We start from the raw sequence: 25,623 nt of genomic DNA, 5'->3' as shown, positions 1-25,623 counted from the left end.
CTTGTGCTCTGAGCTTCTTCTGTGCTATATCTTCCGGTGTCGTACATCACCATGTGCTGTGGAGGTCTGAAACCAAACACACGTGCAGATCACACCATCACGCAGCATTGCTATAGTCTGGACTCCTGTCTGTGCAGGACTATGTCCAGGCGTTGACAGGGCTGTGTTACGACGGTGTGGAGGGTCTCATCTACCTGGTGCTCTTCTCCTTCGTCACCGCCCTCATGTTCTCCTCCATCGTGTGCAGCGTTCCACATACTTGGCCTGGGAAGAGGTAACACACACAAAAACGCTAAGTGTCTCACACACACACATACGCACACACACAGCCCACCTCTGTAGAGAGTCTGTACACTAACTGCTAACCTGTTACTACCTCTTTACTTCTGAGTCTCTGTATTAAATCCAACTGATTTGAAGAAACAGTGAACAAAACAACAAAAATGCCACAAACTCCTCAGTGCCCGTGCATGTCAGTCAAAGTATTTGCCTCCCTTGCCTCAGCATCCATCCACTTTTGTTGCCATGGTTTGATTTTATCGTTTTCTGTCAGAGCTGCCAGTCTGGCTCCTTCTTTGTTTCTTTTCTCTGATGTGGACCCGGAGCACCAGTGTTGTCTTAGACTGTGTATCACCACTTTATTTATTTTTTTTTCTGTGCCCCACTTCCTCCTTCTGTTCCTTCCTTTCCTATTTCCCTGTCCTGATTTGGAAATGCTTTGGGCTTTAGCGAATAATGCTGATTAATGAAGAGAATGATTGGCCTGCTGCCACATAACACTGCACAGTGTCTAATGTTCAAACAGCCAAACAAAGGCTGTTTTTTTCTTTTTCTTATGGTAAAATCATTACATAGGACTGTCTGCTTTGTGCGAGTGATGGTTAATCACGCCGGTGAACGTATTTCGTTTGTGAAACAGTTTTTGTGTTTGTTGGAGGGTTTGCTCAAACAGCAGTGTTGCTTTCTGCCACAGCAGAAATTAAATATTAATCCACACAGACACCGCCGTGTTGCTGACCATGGCTAACTGCTCTGGGGTTGGTCTGCATTTCTGGCCAACTGCACTGTGAGTGACTAAAATGACAAGATGAAGCCAGTGCTAAGATGGCAAGGTGAAAAGCCTCCATCTGGTGGACATTTCAAGCCATAACACATTTTCTGTGTTCTGTGTTAAAGTCCAACTGAAATTGAAAAGTGGTGTCTTTAATTTTCCATTGGGACTCCATCTTTGTAATGAGAAGAGTACGTCTTTAAAAGGTTCACACACTCTATTCAGGATCAATTAAAAATTGCTGGTTTTTTGACATCCCAGTGCATTGTATTGTGTCAGATCCCAGAATTTTGTCAGAACTACAAGTTGCAGTTGAGCCTCCAGCACACTAGGTGGAGATGAAGCGCCAATCTCAGGGTCTTATACACATTAGTGCAGGTGACGGCTGGTGATGTTCGATACCACTGATTTCCTTTCCAATCCAAATACAGAGTAAAATTCAAGCTGGTATCGTCGATACCAATCCGATACCGATACTTTGTGCAAATACAGCTAATATGTATGGTAAATCTAAAAAAAAGCAGTGTATTTCAAATCGTAGTTTCAAAAAGAATTACCTTGTATTTGTAGTCATCAAACATCTTTACAAGATGAGTCTCTACCAGGTTTTTTTCTTCCTGAGAGTTTGTATTTTGGGTCAAGAGCTCTCACAAATCCTTGGAATCTTTGGTGTTCCACTATGGACAGAGGCTGAAGAGCCTTCACAGTCATCTCTCCCAGGCATCTTGTGAGTGTTGCTGCTCTTGGGGAATCACACACACACACACACACACACACACTCATCTTCAACTGCTTAGTCCAATTAAGGGTCGCGGGGCGTCTGGAACCTATCAGCAGTCATAGAGCATGAGGTGGGGTACACCCAGGACAGGACGCCAGTCTGTCGCAGGGCCACAAACAGACAAACAAAACACATTCACACCCACTCGCACACCTATGGACAATTCAAAGATTCCTAAACCGCATGTCTTTGGATGTGGGAGGAAACTGGAGCACCTGGAGGAAACCCACACAAACATGGGGAGAACATGCAAACTCCACACAGAAAGGCCACTGGCGGGAATTGAACCCATGACCTTCTCACTGTGAGGCACCGTGCTGCCTTGTTGGGGAATCATCACAGGGCAAAACAAATGATGGGGCTTCTCTGCACTGAGTGCTTAAACTTATTTAGATTCAACTATGTATGTAATCCTCCAAATAGCCTACAAAAAGGGGATACAAACACTTACTGTTGTAATACTGGGTGACACAAATTGAAGTTGCCAGTAATATTTCATATTTAATATCTAATAAATATTTAATTAAATAAATAAATGCCACAATAATTGACACCAACTGCATGTCACTTAGACAAAACCTTAAAAGTTTAGTTACTTTCTACTGTGTTCCTGTTAATGATATACATTACCTCAAATGACTGAAGTATCAGAAGTATCGATATTTTGATTTGAGAATTGATTTCAGAACATAAAGATCTGGTATCGGAGGTATCAGTATTTCAGTATCGTTTCGCACATCACTAGTGACGACTGCAGTGCACCAACAAGTAGTTTTTAGCCTGCAATAGCTCAGAAGAAGAAAAAATTTAAGTACAACCCCTGGCAATAATTATGGAATCACCTGCCTCGGAGGATGTTCATTCAGTTGTTTAATTTTGTAGAAAAAAAGCAGATCACCGACATGACACAAAACTAAAGTCATTTCAAATGGCAACTTTCTGGCTTTAAGAAACACTATAAGAAATCAAGAAAAAAAATTTGTGGCAGTCAGTAACAGTTACTTTTTTAGACCAAGCAGAGGGAAAAAAATATGGACTCACTCAATTCTGAGGAAAAAATTATGGAATCACCCTGTAAATTTTCATCCCCAAAACTAACACCTGCATCAAATCAGATCTGCTCGTTAGTCTGCATCTAAAAAGGAGTGATCACACCTTGGAGAGCTGTTGCACCAAGTGGACTGACATGAATCATGGCTCCAACACGAGAGATGTCAATTGAAACAAAGGAGAGGATTATCAAACTCTTAAAAGAGGGTAAATCATCATGCAATGTTGCAAAAGATGTTGGTTGTTCACAGTCAGCTGTGTCTAAACTCTGGATCAAATACAAACAACATGGGAAGGTTGTTAAAGGCAAACATACTGGTAGACCAAGGAAGACATCAAAGCGTCAAGACAGAAAACTTAAAGCAGTATGTCTCAAAAATCAAAAATGCACAACAAAACAAATGAGGAACGAATGGGAGGAAACTGGAGTCAACGTCTGTGACCGAACTGTAAGAAACCGCCTAAAGGAAATGGGATTACATACAGAAAAGCTAAACGAAAGCCATCATTAACACCTAAACAGAAAAAACAAGGTTACAATGGGCTAAGGAAAAGCAATCGTGGACTGTGGATGACTGGATGAAAGTCATATTCAGTGATGAATCTCGAATCTGCATTGGGCAAGGTGATGATGCTGGAACTTTTGTTTGGTGCCGTTCCAATGAGATTTATAAAGATGACTGCCTGAAGAGAACATGTAAATTTCCACAGTCATTGATGATATGGGGCTGCATGTCAGGTAAACGCACTGGGGAGATGGCTATCATTACATCATCAATAAATGCACAAGTTTACATTGATATTTTGGACACTTTTCATATCCCATCAATTGAAAGGATGTTTGGGGATGATGAAATCATTTTTCAAGATGATAATGCATCTTGCCATAGAGCAAAAACTGTGAAAACATTCCTTGTAAAAAGACACATAGGGTCAATGTCATGACCTGCAAATAGTCCGGATCTTAGTCCAATTGAAAATCTTTGGTGGAAGTTGAAGAAAATGGTCCATGACAATGCTCCAACCTGCAAAGCTGATCTGGCAACAGCAATCAGAGAAAGTTGGAGCCAGATTGATGAAGAGTACTGTTTGTCACTCATTAAGTCCATGCCTCAGAGACTGCAAGCTGTTATAAAAGCCAGAGGTGGTGCAACAAAATACTAGTGATGTGTTGGAGCGTTCTTTTGTTTTTCATGATTCCATAATTTTTTCCTCAGAATTGAGTGATTCCATATTTTTTTCCCTCTGCTTGGTCTAAAAAAGTAACCGTTACTGACTGCCACAACTTTTTTTCCTGATTTCTTATAGTGTTTCTTAAAGCCAGAAAGTTGCCATTTGAAATGACTTTAGTTTTGTGTCATGTCTGTGATCTGCTTTTTTTCTACAAAATTAAACAACTGAATGACCATCCTCCGAGGCCGGTGATTCCATAATTTTTGCCAGGGGTTGTAGAAAACACTGTTTGTTGATCATATCTATTAGCTCGTACCTGTGGTCTCATCCAGGAGGGGGTCGTGGGCTGTGTGCCAGTTCAGGGTCTGCATACTTCTCAAGTCCGTGTCCCATGAAACTCTTCAGGCTTCAGGCCATCAGACACAGCGGAGACCAGAACAACCCCTTCTGAAATGAGACGATCAAGCTCACAGAGCATTTTGTTATTGCGTCATTGCCCCCCCCCCCCCCCCCCCCCCTTGTCGCTTAGCAACCTTGACAGTTGTAAGTGAAACACTAGCTTAGTGGGCGTAACCCATACTCGTAGTTTAGTGACCACTTTTCAGGACTTATTTATTATTTTCCCTATAAACATTACTTATTTACAGTTGTACATATGGAGCCCAAAAGTGTCATTTTGTCTTTTTTTATTTAACAACTGTTTTGTCTTGGAAAAAAATAATTGTGCAACGATTCAAAGGTTATTGTTTGGGCTGTGAAGGACACAGTTGTTATATCCTTCATTTTTGGGGGTAAGAAGGCTGCACATTGGCTACCCGAGAAGCATCCAAATGGGACATATGCGGACAACAATAACGGCCTTATAAGTGTGCAGCCACTGAATTGGGACACAAGCACAGACTGTCATCCGCTTTGTGCTATCGTGTCTGGGGATAAGCACCAATGGGCCTCAGGGCCTATATCGGACTTAATACTATCTTCTGCGCAGTGTGAAAATTTGAATATTCCACAATTGGTACTAAACCACTTCAGAATTTTGCTGCCACACAAGATATCTGAAAATGTGCAAAGCTGTGGTCTACATGCAGTATTATTCAAACTTCCAGTGTTTTAGCAGTAATTAATCCACAGGGCATTTCCTGAGGATGTCATGTGACTGGTGAAGATCACTGAACATTCATGTAGGCATCATGCAAACACGGCTGCCGTTGTCTGGCATCTTGCCATATTAGCCACCATATTTTTCATTAGCTACATACATTTGCATTTGTCTGTATAGGGGCTTCTTTAAAAATATCGCTTTTAAAACATAAATCTGACACAAAATGTGCTAATTATAATTTCAGGTGGACTTTAACATATGGACTGCAAAAATATTTGTACAGTTGCCTTTATTTCTGTGAAAAATTACAGGCTTCATGTCGCTTGTAGTTTTTAAAGCGTGCCTGATAGTTAAACAACTAAAAGAAATACAATGAAGTATTTTAATGTATAGGATCTATACATTTTCACATTCATGCAGCCACAGATTCAACTTCCAAATCAGCATGTTTTATTTGAGTCTGTTGAGTTGCTGGCCATTTGACATTTTTGACCTTTTTTTTTTGTCTGAAAATGGTTTGCCTAACCCAGCCATACTATGTCCTTTTTTCCTGCTATTTTTTTTTTTTATACTTATTTTTCATGGAACACTCGATGCACGAATTAGGAAGGAAAACAACAACTGCTGTTTGGTCAGTGTCAAATCAAAAGTGGATACCACGACCGAATCCACAATGTCAATAGAGGATGACTGCATGAAGGCAATGACTGCATGATTCTATTCATTACTGACACTTGGGGTCTATCAAAGAGTGAAGTATAGATTTAAATTTTAGTATTTTCTTGTAATAAAGTGTCGAAGTGCTTTTGCAGCGATATTAGTGACCTTGCTGTATTTGTAGTGGACTTGTGTTTTTTTAGAGGAATGCTGCTGATATTTTATTTATATATTATTTATTTATTTATTACCGTTTTCGGGCTGGAGGTATTGCCTTACCCAACTTACTAAGTCAGGCAGCACCAGAAAGTAAACCTTCCCTCTCCTAACATTCTCTTCAGCCACTTGTTTACACTCTGTTGTCTCTCTTGGATCTTCCTCCCCCTCTACCCTCTCCCCTCCTGTCCATCACGCCCTCTCATGCCCCGCCCTTCACCCTGAACAATTGAAGGACGGACGAGGAAGACGGCGAGGACGAGTCGGGCGCCTCACGGGGTGGTGTACACGATAACCTCTACCGCGTTCACATGCCCAGTCTCTACAGCTGTGGCTCCAGCTACGGTAGTGAAGCTAGCCTACCCGCTACAGCCCACACTGTCAGCAATGCCCCCGTCACTGAATACATGTGAGTTAGCAACACCACTAGCTCGTGGCTAGCAGGAACGATACACTGCCTGTTGTAGGTAGCTGATGCTTGCCCCTGTGATCTAGATAATCAGCATAGCAATGCCTGCTGCCTGCGATAGCATAAACGGTTTGACCAGCTAGTTGTTTGCTTTGTATGGCTCACATGTCTTTTGTGTCACACTGTCAGGTAAATTTCGTCACTCAGTAAGTGGTTAGCACCTTCCATGAGCTTTTCCCTTGATAGAATAATAGTTACCTGCTTTGTCAACCGTTACCCTGTTTCAGTGGACAGTGTTAGCAAAGCAGTCAAGTTAAAAATGTCGCTGTTACAGTCTGCCACAGGACCAAAAGAGTTTTTCTTGAATATAGATAGAACACAATGGAGAAGTAAATATAAACAGTTAGCTATATTAATATCTTGCCTGTCTACCTGGAAATTAAAGTAAATCATGACTATGACTTCCACTTACATCCGCATGCAAATTAGTTCGGAAATTAAGAATTTTTTAACGCGCCCTGCCCCCCTTTTTTCCCCTACAGTAGGCCAAAACTAAATGGATAAACTGAAGTTGAAGCTGAGCTCCCTCTTTTTTGAGATAGCGTTCACATCTTTTGGTAACTGGTCTTTATTTACTCTGATGAAGTCTTCGTTATTAACAAATGCACCAACCCCCTAGAGGGTGTTTTTCATCTATCTACACTTTGAGTAAATTGCCATTATTTACTTTCATCTACATTATGATGTGGTAAAGACTTTAAATAATGCTATAAATGTTCAAATATTTGTAACTAGCTGTATCAGCTAAGATGTGGTTGCATATTTAGCTGCAAGCTGACATAATGTCGTTTCCTGTGAAGTCAGTAACTGTAACTCAGTCCTGAAACGCGCAGTCACAATTTGTCAAATCCCATCCCCAAAACCCCAATAAAACCAACAACAACAAAACATTTTTGTGTGTTTAGACAACTTAGTAAAATGTGTGCAGCATGCCTGATGTTACTGCTGGTAATTTTCCAAAGCATGTTTGGGTTTATGTAGTGATTATTTGATGGGTGGTTTCAGTCTTTAGCAGAATGATAAGCAAATTATAGTCCAGAGTCCTGACGCTGAGACATACGTAACCCATCACAGATGTTGCATTTGCTAACGTAATAAAATAAATGGAAACCACTTTCTGACAGTGAGAAAAACAAGACAGTAACTTACAGAAGGACTTTGGAAAACAGTTTAGCAGTAAAATGATCAAACCTCTTATTCTCTGTTGAAAGGGGGACACTGCTTTTTTCAACCTGGGTCCTATTTATAAATGTTTTTGGATTCATCTTTTCACTCTGGACAAAATTACAAATCTAATCAGACCAATATTGGTTTAGAATGCAAACAATGACATGGACTAACCAGCTACATCACTCACTCACTCATTGAAAACCACTTCTTGTTGCCTGTGAACAGGTGAAAATATTCATTACGCATATCTGTTAGCATGTAGAGGATCCTTATGGGGATAAGTGTATGCATGTTTACATCAATACATGTAAATAAACATTTTGAAACAACCAATTATACAGTTAGCCGCTTACCTTAGCGTCTAGCCTACGGATTTCTGATTAAGGGCTTTGACTTAACCTATGGCCGGATTAGCAAGAAATGAGGGCAACAAGTAGTTAGCACATGCCGCTTGATGGCTGTTCTCAGGGCGTGGCCAGCTCTTGGCATTTTGCACAGTGTTTAATGATAGATTTTAAAGGATGTGAAAATCTGACACAGTCATTATGAGTTTTTCCTCTATGCCTGAGTGTTTAACAAAAACAGACTTGTCTTGATTTGTTTCAGTCTGACGTCTTTCACAGTAATGTTCCTGTATTGCCAGTTAGCATGCTAATATCTCCATAAGATAGCTTGTAAATCACTTCAGTCATTATCTGATTGTAAAAACAGCATTCTTAAATTTAGAAGTGTTTATTTTTTGCTAAGGTTTACAAAATATATAAGGAAAAATTGCGAAACAGATTTATACAGAAATACTGCTGTTTCAGCGCACATTCCACCATCTTGCATTATTTTGCAAACAATCAGCTGATGGTCACTTTGCCTTCACTCTGATTGGCTGTCGTTGTTATTGCCCTGCCCAGTTAACATTACTTAGCTGGTTAGCTTCTGCTTGCTGCCGCAGTATTTGCGTCCTAAAAAAATAACGTGCCGTTTGCGTTCATTTGCATTCATTTCCCCAGTGAAAAGATGACCCCCAAAACCTGTAAAATAAAAAAGGCTAGATTGTAATTTTGCAGAATTCACCTCTTATTTGTTATTTTTAACTGAACCAGTCTTACAACCCCAATTCCAATGAAGCTGGGATGTGTAAATTGTAAATAAAACCAGAATACAATGATTTGCAAATCCTCTTCAACCTATATTCAATTGAATACACCACAAAGACAAGATATTTAATGTTCAAACTGATAAACTTTATTGTTTTTGTGCAAATATTTGCTCATTTTGAAATGGATGCCTGCAACACGTTTCAAAAAAGCTGGGACAATGGTATGTTTACCACTGTGTTACATCACCTTTTCTTCTAACAACACTCAATAAGCGTTTGGGAACTGAGGACACTAGCTGTTGAAGCTTTGTAGGTGGAATTCTTTCCTATTCTTGCTTGATGTACGACTTCAGTTGTTCAACAGTCCGGGGTCTGTGTTGTCGTATTTTGTGCTTCATAATACGCCACACATTTTCAATGGGTGACATGTCTGGACTGCAGGCAGGCCAGTCTAGTACCCGCACTCTTTTACTACGAAGCCACGCTTTTGTAACACGTGCAGAATGTGGCTTGGCATTGTCTTGCTGAAATAAGCAGGGACGTCCCTGAAAAAGACATTGCTTGGATGGCAGCATGTGTTGCTCCAAAACCTGGAAGTACCTTTCAGCATTGATGGAGCCATCACAGATGTGTAAGTTGCCCATGCCATGGGCACTAACACACCCCCATACCATCACAGATGCTGGCTTTTGAACTTTGTGCTGGTAACAGTCTGGATGGTCTTTTTCCTCTTTTGTCTGGAGGACACGAAGTCCATGATTTCCAAAAACAATTTGAAATGTGGACTCATCAGACCACAGCACACTTTTCCCCTTTGTGTCTGTCCATTTCAAATGAGCTCGGGCCCAGAGAAGGCGGCAGCATTTCTGGATGTTGTTGATGTATGTCTTTCGCTTTGCATGGTAGAGTTTTAACTTGCACTGTGTTAACTGACAATGGTTTTCTGAAGTGTTCCTGAGGCCACGAGGTAAGATCCTTTACACAATGATGTTGGTTTTTAATACAGTGCCGCCTGAGGGATCGAAGGTCACGGGCATACAATGTTGGTTTTCGGCCTTGCCACTTACGTGTAGAAAGTTCTCCAGATTCTCTGAAACTTCTAATTATATTATGGACTGTAGATGATGGAATCCCTAAATTCTTTGCAATTGAACATTGAGAAACATTGTTCTTAAACTGTTGGACTATTTTTTCATGCAGTTGTTCACAAAGTGGTGATCCTCGCAACCATCTTTGCTTGTGAATGGCTGAGCCTTTTGGGGATGCTCCTTTTATACCCATTCATGACACTCACCTGTTTCCAATTAACCTGTTCACCTGTGGAATGTTCCAAACAGGTGTTCTTTGAGCATTGGTGATGTAATACAGTGGTGAATACACCACGTGTTGCAGTTATCCATTTCAAAATGAGCAAATATTTGCACAAAAACAATAAAGTTTATCGGTTTGAACAATTAAATATCTTGTCTTTGTGGTGTATTCAATTGAATATAGGTTGAAGAGGATTTGCAAATCATTGCATTCTGTTTTTATTTACATTTTACACAACGTCCCAACTTCATTGGAATTATGCTTGTAAATAGTGAAGGCTAAGGGATGTGTGTTGAGTAAAATACATACTTATATATATTGTAGTGCCCCCGTGACCTAATCCCAGATAAATGGTTGAAGATGAGTGTGTGTATATTGTAGTGTATTTATGCAACTGTTTTAGGTGTATTTGATTTGTGTTGTTACAACTATGGGCTTCAGCTTAGGTACAATATTAATATATGTGTCTGAAGTGTTAAATGTCAGATTATGTCAGTGATCATTTATGACATCACAGAGACTAGCACTTGTTTGGCTGCGAACATTATTTGGAACTTGATAACTTTCCAGCAAACCAGATCATTGTTGTTTCCAGTCTGCTGTAGAACATACATAGAAGGTGCAAACACAAAAGAAAATATTATTTAAATTAGCCAGTTTCTCAATGTCGTACTGTAGCGTTACAATACCAGTCCTGAGGCGATTCATTAGTGAGTTACGAGGTGTTGTAGAGCTGGTCAGACTTAAGGTTAACAACTCAGGAGGCAGGGTATCTTCATGCAGTAACCTCTTATTCTATAATGCAGGAGCCAGAATGCAAACTTTCAGAACCCGCGGTGTGAGAACACCCCCCTGATTGGCAGGGAGTCCCCTCCACCCTCTGTAAGTGCACACTTTTTAGAACACGATCTCCCTCCACTATCTTCCAATACCTACAGTACTCAAATCTTCAAAATATCTTTCAAAAGGAAGGAAACAATTCAGGTGTTCATTTGTGATGGTTTTAGCATGTTTGTGTGGCTATTGGAAGGCAGTGCCCCTGTCCCCACACCACTGCAAGTGTCCTCAGTGCTCAAGCAAGAAGCTGATCATGGAACAGTTTAACGAAGGTCATTTTGGCAGCCTGGGACAATGGCAAGGTTTAAAAAGAAGATTACCGCCAGTCGGATTCGCACTTGTGTCAAAAGAGTGGATTGACTCCTATGACAAGTGTAGTAGTTGGTCGGTCTAACACGTGCTGGATAAAGAGTTGTCCTCTATTTCTGATGTAAAAAGACAAAAGCTCATCTGTTCGGTTTCACTTCTGGTGAAACTGTATTTCATGTCACTGGTTCAGAGACAACAACAACAGACACACTATTGTAAAGAACAACCGCTGGTCCTCGCATGTCTAAACTGGACCAGGTTAGTTCTTTTTGAATGGTTTAGCCGTGACTTTTGGAGCTTCAACAAAATGTGGGTGTTCCAGAACACATCCCAATGTCACTCCATGCAATACCAACATTACAGGTCTGTGGCAGCAATATTTTGCACCGACTTTAAAATTAGCTTTAGAACTTTAAAATATCAACTTTGCAGTTATGAAAGTCTTCACAGGGAGAAAGAGGGGCATCATTTCTGTACCCAAAAGTACAGCTGGAGAGACAAAGGATTTGTACCCTTTTAGGCCCATTCAAGTGCCTTCACATAGAAAAACAGGGGTGCCGTTACAAAGTCATTGCCAATTTTGTTCAAAGGTACATAATTCGTACCCTTTGTGTGGTAGAACTCGAGTGACAAAACATTGTCCCCTTTTAGGTCCATTCCTGTATCTTTATTTCTTAGTGTGTTGCAGAAATAACCAGATTTCTGGATGTGGATTGTGTCTTGTATATCAGACGTGACGTTGAAATGGAGTGTTTGACTACTGACAGGTTCTATTCATAAAAACACTAACCAGTTAGTGTGATTGTGTGTGCAAACCAGGGTTAACACTAACATTTAGCATGCTAATGCATGACTGCCTATTACAAGGCTAACTGTGGTTGGCAGTTAGCAGTCTGATGATGTTAAATGTGAATGCAAAATGTTAGTGTTAACCATGGTTTGCATTTATAATGACACTAATTGCTTAGACTTTTTATCAGTACTACCCGTCAGTAGTGAAATGCTCCATGTACAAATACAGACGTGCCACATCTGGAAATCTGGCTAACTGCTAAAGTGTGACTGCATATGACAAGGCTAACTGCGGTATGTTAGCAGCCAAACATGACATGTCAGTTTGAAGGTATCTGGTATAAATAGAGATACGATCTACGGAAAACAACTTGGTAATCCCTGAAAAAAATTCCCACTGTTTTTTATTATGTAGCCTTTTGTTTGGAGTGAGCTAGCCATGCCCTGTAGTCATGCTAGGAATGTGTTTTATTGCCCCAGGAAATTCCAGCCCAAACCTTTAAATGTTCCTGTTCCTCTTTCCCTCCTGCTCTCATAGTGTGTCTATGTGTGCATTTTCTGGTCGAGGTGTATGTGTCCTCCGTTTCTGTGCCTCCTCACCCTTCACCATTAAACAGCCACAGGAGCACACGTGTCCCACCTCCACTGTTTAAATGTAGCAGCCGCCAAAAAAAAAAAAGGTGACAGCTCATCGTTTGCAGGCAGACTCTGCACCAGCCGCCATCCTCTACCAGAATGTTCACCTGTCGTCAGCGTCTGCGGTGACGCGGGAGCCCCGAGCCTCCAACAGTAACTAGCTAGCTGCTCACGAGAGACCACTAACTCATACCAGGCTAACCTACTACATCAGAACTAGAGCACTAACTACAAACAATGACAAATGAAACACACCTGCTAATTTTCAATAACATCATCCAGATCTAATCCGCTGTGATATAATGAGTGTTGTGATCAAACCCCTGGCTGTCCAAATGACTGGTGAAAATGTCTGTCTGTCTCTTCCAGCTGTTCACATTTCTTTAGTTCTTGTTTATTTCATGAATAATTTTCACTTGACGGCACCGTCATCTCTCACGCGTCACTCAACGGATAATGTATCCACACAGTTCATAGTTGGTAACCAGAGCGACAGAATCAGTTTTCAGAAATGCCAAGAAATGCTGAAACATCTCTTGGTGCGTCGATGTGGTTTGCATTTGCAGCTGTGTTCCACTGCTGATATTCAAAGAGAAGCATTTACAACTATTTAAAATTGACCTCTTAATGTCAAACCTCCACCAGCTGTAGCTACATGCTAAGTAGCTTTTAGCCACATGTTGACGGGCTTGAGCTAAAATCGTCATTATCCCCGTTGTAGCTACTTTGGCATTGCATCAACATTAACAAAAACAAAATTCTGTGAGTTGTTAGTGAGCCACATGCAGGTTTGTTCGACGGACCTTTTTACGGACAACTTGGAGAATCGGCTAAGGGCTAATGAGCTAATGTCATCTGCCTTTTTGAGTGCGACAGAGTCAAATCTACTTAAATCTGATTCACTTCCCTTGAGATTCATTTAATGTGATTTTAAAGGTTTAAACAGTTATACAGAATGTCTCTTCTCAGAGAGCAGGAGCTTCTGTGTGAACTGTTAGCCATTTAGCCTACTAACATCAGCCTTCTGCATGGCTAACAATCTGGTTCAGAGCATTATACGTTAGCAATGTAAAAGTACCTTTTGGAAGAATTTACCACTTACAGAAAATCTGTATAGAGGTGATTAGTATTGTCAGAAAACCCACTGTTGTTATTCTTTATGTTACCTACATTTCGGGGTATCATGGCTGTTGGATTAGCAGTCACGCATTTATGATGACGTCAGTGAAAAGTATTCATACATATGTGTGAAAATATAAAAACTGTTCATTTTATGCTTTGATGTAAATAACAATTGATCATAATCCACATATTTTTCTTCTTCCTTTTTCTCATTTCATCCACTCTCCCTTTGTGCCTCTCCTTCCCCAAAATGTTTCTCTGGGTCTCCTTGTTGCTCCCCTCCCCTCCATCTCTTCAGTACACCTCCAGTATGAGAGCTAAATACCTGGCTACCAACCGACCAGACCAGAACCGACGCTCCGTTCCAAACGACCAACTGGACCCAGCGAGTCGGCCTCACCCCACCGCCCGACCACAATCCTCAGTCCACTAGAGGCCAGAGTCGCACCAGTCTGCCCAGTACTGCCTGAATCCAGTTTTCACCGCCAACAATAGGACCCAACGTGGCGCTCCCAACAAGATGCCAATTTGTCGAGGTCCACTGAATTTCACCCACAAAACGACCCAGAACTCAACAACCAATCACCTCAGCAAAGGACTGCACTTGTACCGTCAACTTCTCCATCACCTTCAGTGATTCTTACAAAAGAAGCCAGTCTGTGTCGAGAACAGCACACTTACCCACAATGCATTGTAACAAAGCGCCTTGGCACCCGCTATACAGTCTCAATTCTCTTCAACTTGCCGCAACCCCCCACCCCCAAACACATGCACACACGCTGTACAGAGCTGTAAATAGTAAACGTGCTATAATTCTGATTTCGTGAATATTAAATTGTTGGATCATAACGTAGCGTTCTCCGTGTTTATCATGGAAATCTTTGCTGTATATCTCTCTCTCTCTCTCACACACACACACACATTTTAGGCCGATACAGTAAAAACATTCATCTGTACAAATAACAAGCCAGTGAATCAGAAAGCCTTGTTTAGACGACCGTACTGCCACATCTGCATTCGCTTTAGCGTAACATTTTCGTCTGATGAAGACCCAGAATTTGAACTGTGAGCTTGACAGATTGTCCACATCTACGCATATGTTTACGTGCACGCCCGTGTGCTTTCAAACATGAGCCAGGAGCGCTGTCGCCGAGTAAGGTATGAATTTTGAGCATTGGAACCACGTCGCTTGTGGGAGTGCAAGACGAGGAACGCGCAAAGACTCAAATGTGCCAAAAAACTCTGAATAATAAAGGATGCCTGACTGCGTCCTCTTTCTGGATCTCCCACTGCTGCCAGAAGAATCAGAAAGAGGGGAGGAAAAAACAAACCCACATCAGACGGAAACGACTGTTCCCTCGTGCTGTAAATAAAAAGGGAATTGTTGCAACACTTGAAGAAGTGAGCGATGGACAGAAGTGGAATGTGACCTCACGTTTGCTCGGTGCTATGTGAGCCGATTTGCCAGTCAGCGTCCCAGACGGCGACTGTTAAGACTGAGGAGGGACGGAAAATTGTTACTGTTTCAGTGTTTGATTTACATTCAGGAATATGAACAACAGGGAAAATCAAACCTGAAAAGTCCCTGAAAAATGTTACATAACAGCATTTTTTTTGTTTGTTTTTTATATTTGCAATGTGATACTGTGACTTTCTGTTTTTTTTTCTTCTTCAAACGCTCTTAATTCTCCCTGTGTGTGTCTCAAATGGTACCCCCCCCCCCCTTTCCCCCATTTACCCTTTAGAAAATGGTTAGGGGTCAGGGTCAGAAATTCAAGGTTCAAAGTCTTGACTTTTTGGGGCCACAAGCACAACTTCATGCCGAGGTGACTGAGAATCCAAAAAGCCGGTGAGCTTTTCTCACTCTAAGCCATGTACAGTGTACAAAGCCGTGGTCGTGACTCCGTGCGTGTGTCATCACTGCAGCGTGATTGGCTGCTGCTCAGTGTAACTGTGTGCAAGTACAGTTATTATCAGTGCGTCTAACCGGCGCCTTAATCATTTCAGCGCACAACGCTGTGCATGCATTAATACGTTCATGTTGTACAGACATGTTCCATACACAGTTAAAAAACAAAAAACTCATCTTAGTCCACTTTTGTCCTGTTTAAACGCACAACACCAATAACTGTAGTAACTGCACGCCCTCTCACAGCTGTGACATCACACTCATAACCACATGCATTATGGGCGATGTAGTAAGTAGGAATTGCAGTTGTATTCTTAATCAAGTGGCCACTTCTCGTACTAGCGAGACAATCTTTCATGTGTGGTTTTACTAGGAAAGTGTAACAGTGCTGCCAATGGTTTGGTATTTTATATAGTATATTAGGGCTGCAATTAATGAATAGGTTCTCTATTGATTAATCTTATCAGTTTTTTAAATGGCGGATTGATTAATCATTGAATATGTAAAATGGTTAAAAAATATACATCACATTGTGACTGAACAATTCTTAAAAGTACTTTAACAGTCTAAAAATCCAAAGATGGTCAACTGGCTGTTAACAACCAGGCAAAAGCAGATTATCTCAAATTTGACCACTTTAGACCCTTTAGACCTGTTCGTATCTGCTCTATATCTGATTTCAAACCAGTTTGAAGCGGTATCGTTAGTTGAATACAAGACTATCTCAAAGGTAAACCATCAGTTTATAGCTTTAGAAAATGGATAGTTTTTAACAATCAAGTTTATCTCAATTTTGAACCATTTTGACTTGTTTAAATCCACTTTAAAGACACTATATATCTGATTTTAAACCAGTTTAAAGTGGTGCCCTTGAGTGTAAAATGGTAAGTTTATCTCAAATTTGAACTATTTTGACCTGTTCAAATTAATTTGAGATCATATGCGAGTATATCTGCTTTTAAAACAATTTAAAGTGGTGTCCTTGATTGTAAAATGGTTAAAAACCAGATTATCTCAAATTTAAACCATCTTTTTTGAGGTGCTAAAAACAATTACTCAAATGGTTATAACCAGCTGGTTTTTAAACCAACTTGAAACATTTGAAGAGGTATTAAACCTTTAAACCAGTTTGCGACAATTGCAAACTAGTTCATGTCAAATTAAAGAGAAAAGTAGCAAATTGTTTGTCTATTTTCTTGATAAATAACCAGCATTGATTACCAAAAGAAATTAATTGCACCGTTAATGCAAAAGATGTTCAGATCGGAGGGATTCGTCACTGATTAATGGCCTTTCAAAATGTTTATTAACTTACTACGATCTTCGTATCACAAGCATTTTTTTAAAATTTTCTGTCTTGTAAAAATTATAAGAGAAAATCCTAGCTTGGTGTGTGTTAGGAGAATAACGACAAGAGCATTTTTTCCTCACTTATTAATGGTGAATGACTGTCTTACAGTGTTTGAATAAAAACTTCCAGTATCATCTGCACACTCATAGGTGTATTTGAACTCCTGTGCAGAGCATTCTGGGATTTAAACATGACCTCAGAATGCCACAATGAAAAAAAAAACTCGCATTTTGCACATAAAAGTTAATAATTACTGTTTGCAGGACTTCAAATACACATGTGGCAGACAGTTTTTTTTTCTATGGCTGTTTTTATTTTCTGGTGGTTTAACAAATATTAATGATGTACATGTCAAAACTGTGGTAATGATATTCAGCCTGGAATAAATGTTTTAAAAAAGAAATTAAAGCAACTTTAACTTAAGAGAATGGGTGGATTACTTTGAATTAGCAAGAACAACTGTGACTTTTTACCCTTTGAGTTTGTTACTGATAATGAATAACTATGTTCTTTTTCTAAACCTGCTCATTGCTGCATTACAGCCACCATCAGCCACCGCCTACTGTACATTCTGGCCTAGCAGGTGGCGCTAAAGCACCTTAAATTTGTTAGAAAACAAAAGCGTTTTCCACAAATTTGTCTTAAAATAAGACACCTGGCTCCGAAATAAAGGTAAAAATTTATTCTTTGTTGTCATACAGGCGGGAATTGAAGAAATGAGATTCATGAGGAGTGTTGTTGAAAGTGTTGGTCTCCACATAATTTAAAAGAGTTTGGCGTCCTAACTCGTTTGAACTCAAAATATCAATGTTTTCCGTGTCGTGTTATGTCGAAAATCATAAAAGAGATAATGGGGACGTTAATGTACTTTTTTGCCTGCTCTTCCTGTGCCACAGGCATAATTTCATTCTGATTTTACATTATCTTGGAATTCCATTGGCAATTAGCAATTTATGAATAAGTGTTTTAATCAATACAAATTATTCACATAAATATATATGGGAACAATTTGCATCGTGTTAAAGTGTAGGTGATACAATACGTATGTAGTTTTTTTTAAAGTATTTAAGACTAAAATTAAACAATTTTAAAATGATCCTTTCCTGGTGTACAGTTACCAAAGCGATAAATATTCAGATTGTGAACTGTGCACCACTAAATCCAAGAACCTCCGGGCGATTCCCGACATTGGAGAAGAACTAAGTGGCATCAGCGCCGGAACCATTATCTTAGTAGCCCCATTCATTTATGGATTTTTACAGGCTACTGACAGCCCCGTTTCCACTGAGTGGTTCGGCGCAGAGCTGCACAGTGTTTTTGGTGTCAGAATGGTTATTTTCTTGCTGGCAGAATCTTTTTGATTGGCAGGTAGAACACATTGACGAGTGCACACGCATGGTGTCTGTGGCTTCTCCACTCGACACAGAGGCAAAACTGAGTATTTTCACATTTTATTTTATCGTTTTGTGGATCATGGGATAATTGTCGCGTGCAGACTGAGACTTTATACAAATGAAGGACTGTGAGTCTTTCTATTTGTGGTGCAAAGCGGCTCGCGGTTGAACAAGAGGAGCTTTCGTCCACAGCAGACACTTGATCCTTCAGCCACAATTAACCGATTACAGGTGGTGCTGTAACCTGGCACCAAACTGCCACTGTCACAGATGGACTCTTCTTCAGCCAAGACACAAGGAATTCAGTTATTTTCAAACATTGTTTTATAAAGGTGGATAAATTTTCATCAGACTAAAGATGATCTCACTGAAACAGACAGGTAAGACTATATTATTCACTCCTTATGTGAATGGTTTTAATATTTAATAATAATGTTTACGCTACTAATGTACAGCACACTAGCTGTATTCAAGAAGGAAACGATGTATTTTAAAAATAGCTGATTTTTTTTCAGTCCCTTGTGTCATTTTTCAGATTTGAAATGTATGTACCTTTCTTAGAAAAAACAAACAATCCACACTTCCTTATCAGTTTTTTTCTGATGTCACAGATAGTAAAACTCATTTTTAAATCAGTTGATTACAACCACAGTTGACAAAAAAAACAACAGTTTATCTTCACCTGCATGCCCAAATCACCTGCATTATTTATTCATTATTTTATAATCACCATTCTGTGTTTTGAACTCTGCAAATATCCTCACTGTTGTCAGGGTGAAGGTTTTCCTCCAAAGTTTCGTCTCCCTCATTGTAATAAGGCTCAATACCATAAGGCTGTGTCCCCCACAGCTGCTTCAGAAACACCTTCACACTGGAATTTAAACAAACAAAAAAACCTCCAGTCCACACTAGGAAAAAAAAAAATCATCCGAAAACAGCTTGACCTCCATTGTGATTGATTTGGGCTTGAAATAGCAGGTCCCATTCTTGTGATGACGTAGCAACAGGCTTCAGACAGCTGTTGTTTATCCTTCACCTGTGCACTTATTGACTTTTATTGTTCAGGATTTTTTTAAATGTCAACATTTCATCATTTTTAGTGATTATTTGTGCACATTTTTTGGTGTCACCTACACTTTAAAACACACACACATATATACATATATATATGTATGTACATATACGTATATATGTGTGTATATATATGTGTATGTTGGAGTTATTCTGTAGATACACTGTTTTATTTTATCATGCATGTTTTGTGTTCTCTGCTCTGGTAGAATAGTTCTCTCTGCTCTGAGAAAGTGTATTGTACTGATGTGATGGGTGAAGGTTACTTAAGATATGTGACATGACGTGTTTCTGCAAGTTGTGGTATCTCTGTGTGCACGCTAAGCTCTTTTTAGGACGTGAAGATGACTCATGCAGGACGCAGCCGAAGCTGAGCAGTAAGATAAAGAATAGAGAATTGAATGTTCCAACCACAGTGTGATTGTGATACATCAGTCCTTTTGTCAGAAGAAGTGTGATTAATCGTTAGATGTCTTAAATACATCTTAACCGAGCCCAAGATTAAAAAGGTTCTGAACATCCTGAATGTATTGTGCAATCAGCAGTTCTGCGGCAACAGCTCACGCGCTATCACTCTTCCCCTCAGGAGCTGTACCGCCCATGTATGTAGGGAAGTCCTAAATAAAAAGAGCGGGAGCGCAGGCCAGACTTTAGTGTAGCTTTGGTGTACAGCCTGACTGCACTCCTCACGAGCTTAAATTGAATTCTATCTCTCACTTGTTTTATTGCCTGGTTGTCTCTTCCTCTTATCAAAGGTACAGTATTCTAAACCCGACAAAGACTGGGGGCTCGTCCGGGATCCCAACAGACCTGACGGATCCAGTGAGCGTGATCGACACCAGAGAAATTCTTGGCCAAGGTAACTCAGACCCTTTGACGGGACTGGCTCAATCCGTTGGCTGGGATCTGAAAGGTTGACGGGATCACCGAGAGGGAAAGAGACCGACGGAGTGTGAGTATAGAATTTGATTCTGATAAAATTGTTGTTGTGAATGGTGGCAGTAGGCTGCGTAAAATAGAAATGTTGAAATAGTGAAATAGTGACAGAAAGTCACGGTTAAACAGGGAAGTAAGTGCACAGTGAAAAGGCAGTTAAACCTCGCAGGGATGGTGGAGTCCCCTAATGCAGGACATTAGTTAAATTCCACGGGAGGGCGAGCTCCCCTGACCTAAGAATACGCGTACGGTTATTAAAAGTGTTTCTATGTATTTGTGTAAATAAAATAACTGTGTGTGAGTGTAATAAAAGTGACTGAGTGAGAGTGTGGAGTCACTTCGCCTCCCCTCTATGAAAATCTCACAGGAAAGTAAGTAGTAAGTTTTGAGAAGAAGCAAAGGCAAGGCCTTCCCGTGCCCTCCGGGGTGGTGAAAGGGAACGCACTTCTCAGAATAGTTGATTACTACCCTGTGATTGTAACAACACCAGTGGATTAGGACCCTGTAGGGGCAAAACCATCACTGGTCTAAAACGTTCTGAAAACACAAAATGGGAAAATCTAACAGTAAAAATGAGAGACCTAAGTCCCGGGACGATCTAAAAACAAAAGATTGGATATACATGAATAAAATTGATCCAAATTCAACAAAACACTTAGATAAGTGGATAAAAGATCATGGATTTGATGGACGCCTGCAGAAAGAGTCATTAACTAAACTAAAGAACAGTATTGAGAAAAAGTGTGGAACAAGTGAGAAAAAGAAAGAAAAAGAAGGTCAAGGTGAAATTGTAGCATGGGAAAGAGAAGTTGAGAAACGAAAGAAGGGCCTTAGAGAAGCAAAGGATAGACAGAAAGAAACAGTAAATGATAAGAAGGAGCAGGGGAACGTGATGTTTCACAGACAAGAAGATAATGAGACAGGGCCTGCGGCTCCAAAAGTAGAAATGGTAGTAAAATTGGATACTACAAAACACAGTCAGCCAGAAGCTGAAATAAAGGAGAATAAACTCTATCCAGATTTACCGCAGGGACAACCCCCATCATATGTAGACCCTACACAACACGTCATGAGAACACGATCCAAAACACTAAAAGATGAAGAAAATCAACCTGGACCATCAGCCCCACCGGCTGATCAGGAACCAGGTGGATCAGGAGTCTATCCAATGATTCATGTGGCAAATCCACATACGTCAGGACCAAGAACTATTCTTGTGTACCGAACTTGGACACAAGCAGACGTTAAGGCAGCTGTGGAAGGTGTAACTCCCCCATGAGAAGATGTAGCCCAGTACATTATTGACATAACCGCTTTGGTTAAATCCTACAATCTTAGAGGGGATGAAGTTCAACAAGTCATAATGGCAACTGTGACAAAGGATTGGGCTGATGTAAAAGGAGCTTGGGATCCTGCAGAGACAGACCACACTCCATTAGCCCATGATAGTCAGGAATTGGAAGATCGATTGGCCGCACTACTGCTGAGAATTAAGCAGAAATACCAGCAGAAGTCAAATTACACAGAAATAAATCGCACAAAACAGAAAGATGATGAACCATTCGAAGACTATCGACATCGAATGGAAAAAGTTTTTAAAGTGCACAGTGGTCTTCTACCACTGAAAAATGATAGCGTGTATGAACAACAACTGAAAAATGCACTCCATGCCAACTCCAGATCAGATATCCGAGCATGGGTAGACAAACACATGATAACGCTCCCAACAGCTGGGTTACAAGAGTATGTAGACCACGCCATACACGCAGAAAGAAATCTGAAAACAAAAAAGGCAGCCCCTAAAAGGAAACAGGTGACTACCTTCTATTCTGATGAGTCTGAATGGCAGGAAGGCCAAGTCTTTTTTCAAGGCAGAAAATTCAGACCACCTCGTGGGCGGGGCCGTTTTAGAGGCCCACCCCGAGGACGTTTTCAATCAAACCCACAGAGGCAATGGAAGCAGGACAGGCAAGGAAATTGGCAGGGCCAAGGCCAGTCAGCTTCCCCAAAACCCTGGGCTGGAAGGTCAAATGAGTGTTGGGTTTGCGGCAAATTAGGACATTTCGCCAAGGACTGCCCACAAAGAACACAGAATCCGCAATGACTAACCGCCCGACAAGCAACATCAATGGTGTTGTTTTCCTATGCGATTCGGGCGCATGTAAAACAACATGTTGCTCATGGCCGGTAGGGATACAGCCCAGTGATGAAACATTTTGGGTAAGAGCAGCCAATGGGAAGACATGTGCTGTCCCTGTGTCCCAACCCGTGTGGATTCGGGACCCAGAAGGGAAGTCATGTTGCATCTCTGTATTGATGATGCCCCAATGTCCGGTTAATCTTCTCGGACGAGATGGTCTAACTGCATTGGGACTGTCTCTAGTGTCGGACAATGGACTGTTGCGAGTAAAACGACAACATCAGCTGCAGGTCTTTACTTTAGGCTCAAATTACGCCCTAAACTGCTACTATTATTATTTTCTGAAACTACGAGATGCTAGCCCCACCTCTTTTGGTGCATCTGTTCTGTCGTTTGCTAAAACATTGTTGTCTCATCCTGAACAAACACATGAACCGGACGATCTCCATGTCACATTGTGGTTCAAGGGTACTCCAGGACCGGACGGTAACTATGAGAGCCTCTTGGAGGAAGTAACCCCAACATCTGCAGTAGCAGACTGTATTTACCATGATGGGAAAAATAGAGCTGCAATTGCGGTCTCTCATGTTCCTCCAGAAATTCAGAGATTACATAGGACTGGGACTCCCTTCCATGTGTCCCTCTTCAAACCATATCTCGTGACTTGGCAAAGCCTAGGGTTTATGGTCAAAGAGGGCATAAATGCAACCGATTGGGTTGAATCCCATCCAGGGAGTGGAGAATTTTTCAGTTCTTCCACCGGTCTATTCCGTGTACTCCTTCTCCATAGAACGGATTTGGAAGCAGGGAGTAGTGTTGACCATTGCGATAATCCTCAACAGACAGCATGATCATATTTATTGAATCCAGAGGATGAGCAGAGGTTGGTGGAAGTTCCACCTACCCTCTGGTCCCAAGGACCCTCTGATGTAGGGCTAGTAAAAGGAGCCCTACCAGTGCAAATTAGACCAAAAACGGAATATCGCCCATGTGTCCGGCAGTACCCTTTGAGACCCGATGCGACAGAAGGGATCCGACCGGTAATACAAGATCTATTGAAGGCAGGAGTCTTGATCCCCTGCCCCGATTCACCATGTAACACACCTATCTTTCCGGTAAAAAAGGCTCCTCCCTCCGTAGGTTGGAGAATGGTGCAAGACCTACAAGCTGTCAACAATGCTGTTGTTCAAAGAGCTCCTTGTGTCCCGGATCCGTACACGTTGTTAAATTCGTTGCGACCAGATGCTAAAGTATTTACTGTCGTTGATACTGGCACTCACCTAAGTGGGAAGGTCCATTCCAAGTACTGCTCACTACACCCACAGCCTTAAAAATAGGAGAAAGACAAACGTGGATACATTTAACACATTGTAAGAAAGTGATCTCTGTAAACCCAGTGTAAGTACGGAAACTTAGGACACTGACTTTAGGGAGATCCTGACTATGTCGCGCCATACACCATTATGGATGAAAACAGCATTGTGCTGCTGGGCATTAGTGTTAGGAGCCATAACAGTCACTATATGGGGAATGCACGTGTGGACACCATTAATGAAAAAGGGAATTGACTTTGGGGAAGTAGAGAACATCACAACCAGAACAGACGAAACTACAAGTGGAAATTCAATCCGCCGCATTAAACGATATGTGGTTACCTCAAAGGGAGTAACCTGCTACAATCATGGGAGGCAGATACTATGCGGACTAAATCCTTGTGAAGACCAGGAAACATCCTACCAATGGTTTTATGCCTGTTACACCACGCCCAGGATCTATTATGTTGTACAGATACCCTTTTTGGCCCTCAGACAAGATAGCTGGATTGGTGATCCTGGACAATGGCTGGCTTATGATTTCTACATGACTACGGGTTTTCCCCGTGCCAGTTATTGGTGGGGAAATACCTTTCTGACGAATGGCTACCCGTCCGCCTGGCCACAAAATTCCTATGGGTGGACAGACGAAGCGTATAGTTGGAAAAATATCATATCAAACCTAACAGTCAGCGGCCGAACCAAAACAGTAACATTCACAATAAACTCGTTAAAATTCCCGATAAGCAGACCAATCGAACGGATATGTCACACGTTTGCACTGTGTACATACAAAGCGGGGTATGATCCTTGCTGGAAGATTGTGCTATGCCCAAAGACACCAAATACAAATGCCTCAAGAGACACCACGAATCAAACAATACTGGGTGACCTTCTCCCCGGACCGGGGTCTGTAAGAGCCAAGCAGGCCCGCTTGCATAAAGGGCCTCTGTCAGCAGATGATTGGTTTTTGGTAACTACGGGAATTAGCGGACAAAATAACAATTGGCTCCTGATGGCGGAGCAAGCAGTAAAATCTACAAAACAGGATTGCGTAGTATGTATGGGGCCCCGACCAATTTTACAGGTGATTCCAGCAGCGATATCGGACGACTGCCTATTGGTGGTAATGAAAAATACAACAATACACTGAAACCACAATTGTTCAGTATGGGACCACATTTACCCCGTTGCGGCTGCGGTAAAAAAACAAACCAATATTCTCAGAAAAGGTAGCTTTGGGAAATTTCTCCTGTATCAAACTGCCCGGAACAGGGAAACCACTGGGAAATCTGAACGAGACTAAGTGGTGTAGTCGAATAATACAGATAAACGGTTCATTTGTACCAGTCAGCCGAAGTGACGTGTGGTGGTGTGTGGAGATAATAGAATTTTTGACAGATTGCCTAGGAATGTGTCAGGCTACTGTGCTTTAGTGTCCCTACTCCTCCCAGTAAAAGCCATTCCCATTTTAGCCAAGGACTTGCTGACGCACCCAAAGTCTGTGGTGCCTGAAAATTGGCATAGAGTAAAAAGAGATTGGAAAGGATTGGGAGATCCAACATATATTGACGCAATAGGAGTCCCCAGAGGAGTGCCTGATGAGTACAAACTGGCTGATCAGATAGCAGCTGGATTTGAATCCTCCATCTGTTGGTGGTGCTCAATTAATAAGAACGTAGACAGAATAACCTACATCCACTACAATGTGCAGAAATTGGGAAATTGGACAGAGGAAGG

The 25,623-nt window shown here is 41.2% G+C and overlaps 1 protein-coding gene and 2 long non-coding RNA genes across 3 annotated transcripts in view; 1 reads left to right on the top strand and 2 right to left on the bottom strand.

Moving 5' to 3' along the window:
• LOC117526837 (protein tweety homolog 3-like) overlaps positions 1-14,361 on the top strand; it is a 59,600-nt gene extending 45,239 nt beyond the window's left edge. Inside the window, exons 12-15 of the mRNA XM_034188913.1 lie at positions 138-274; positions 6,266-6,439; positions 10,880-10,955; positions 14,068-14,361. Of these exons, the coding sequence (XP_034044804.1) occupies positions 138-274; positions 6,266-6,439; positions 10,880-10,955; positions 14,068-14,202 (522 nt within the window). The 3' untranslated portion in view covers positions 14,203-14,361. The remainder of the gene's footprint in view (positions 1-137; positions 275-6,265; positions 6,440-10,879; positions 10,956-14,067) is intronic.
• LOC117526838 lies at positions 1,805-15,071 on the bottom strand. The gene is made up of 2 exons (XR_004565363.1): positions 14,544-15,071; positions 1,805-1,834 (listed from the first exon to the last, which is right to left on the bottom strand). It is a non-coding gene; the product is annotated as an uncharacterized LOC117526838 (long non-coding RNA).
• A 44-nt stretch (positions 15,072-15,115) lies between these two features.
• LOC117526839 lies at positions 15,116-24,128 on the bottom strand. Its single transcript, XR_004565364.1, has 3 exons — positions 24,117-24,128; positions 19,005-19,007; positions 15,116-15,343 (listed from the first exon to the last, which is right to left on the bottom strand). It is a non-coding gene; the product is annotated as an uncharacterized LOC117526839 (long non-coding RNA).
• Between the last annotated feature and the right edge of the window lie 1,495 nt (positions 24,129-25,623).

Source organism: Thalassophryne amazonica, chromosome 15 (genome assembly GCF_902500255.1).
Source record: "Thalassophryne amazonica chromosome 15, fThaAma1.1, whole genome shotgun sequence".
NCBI lineage: Eukaryota > Metazoa > Chordata > Actinopteri > Batrachoidiformes > Batrachoididae > Thalassophryne > Thalassophryne amazonica.
The sequence above is the reverse complement of the archived record's forward strand: the minus strand, read 5'-3'. Positions and strand labels throughout refer to the sequence as shown.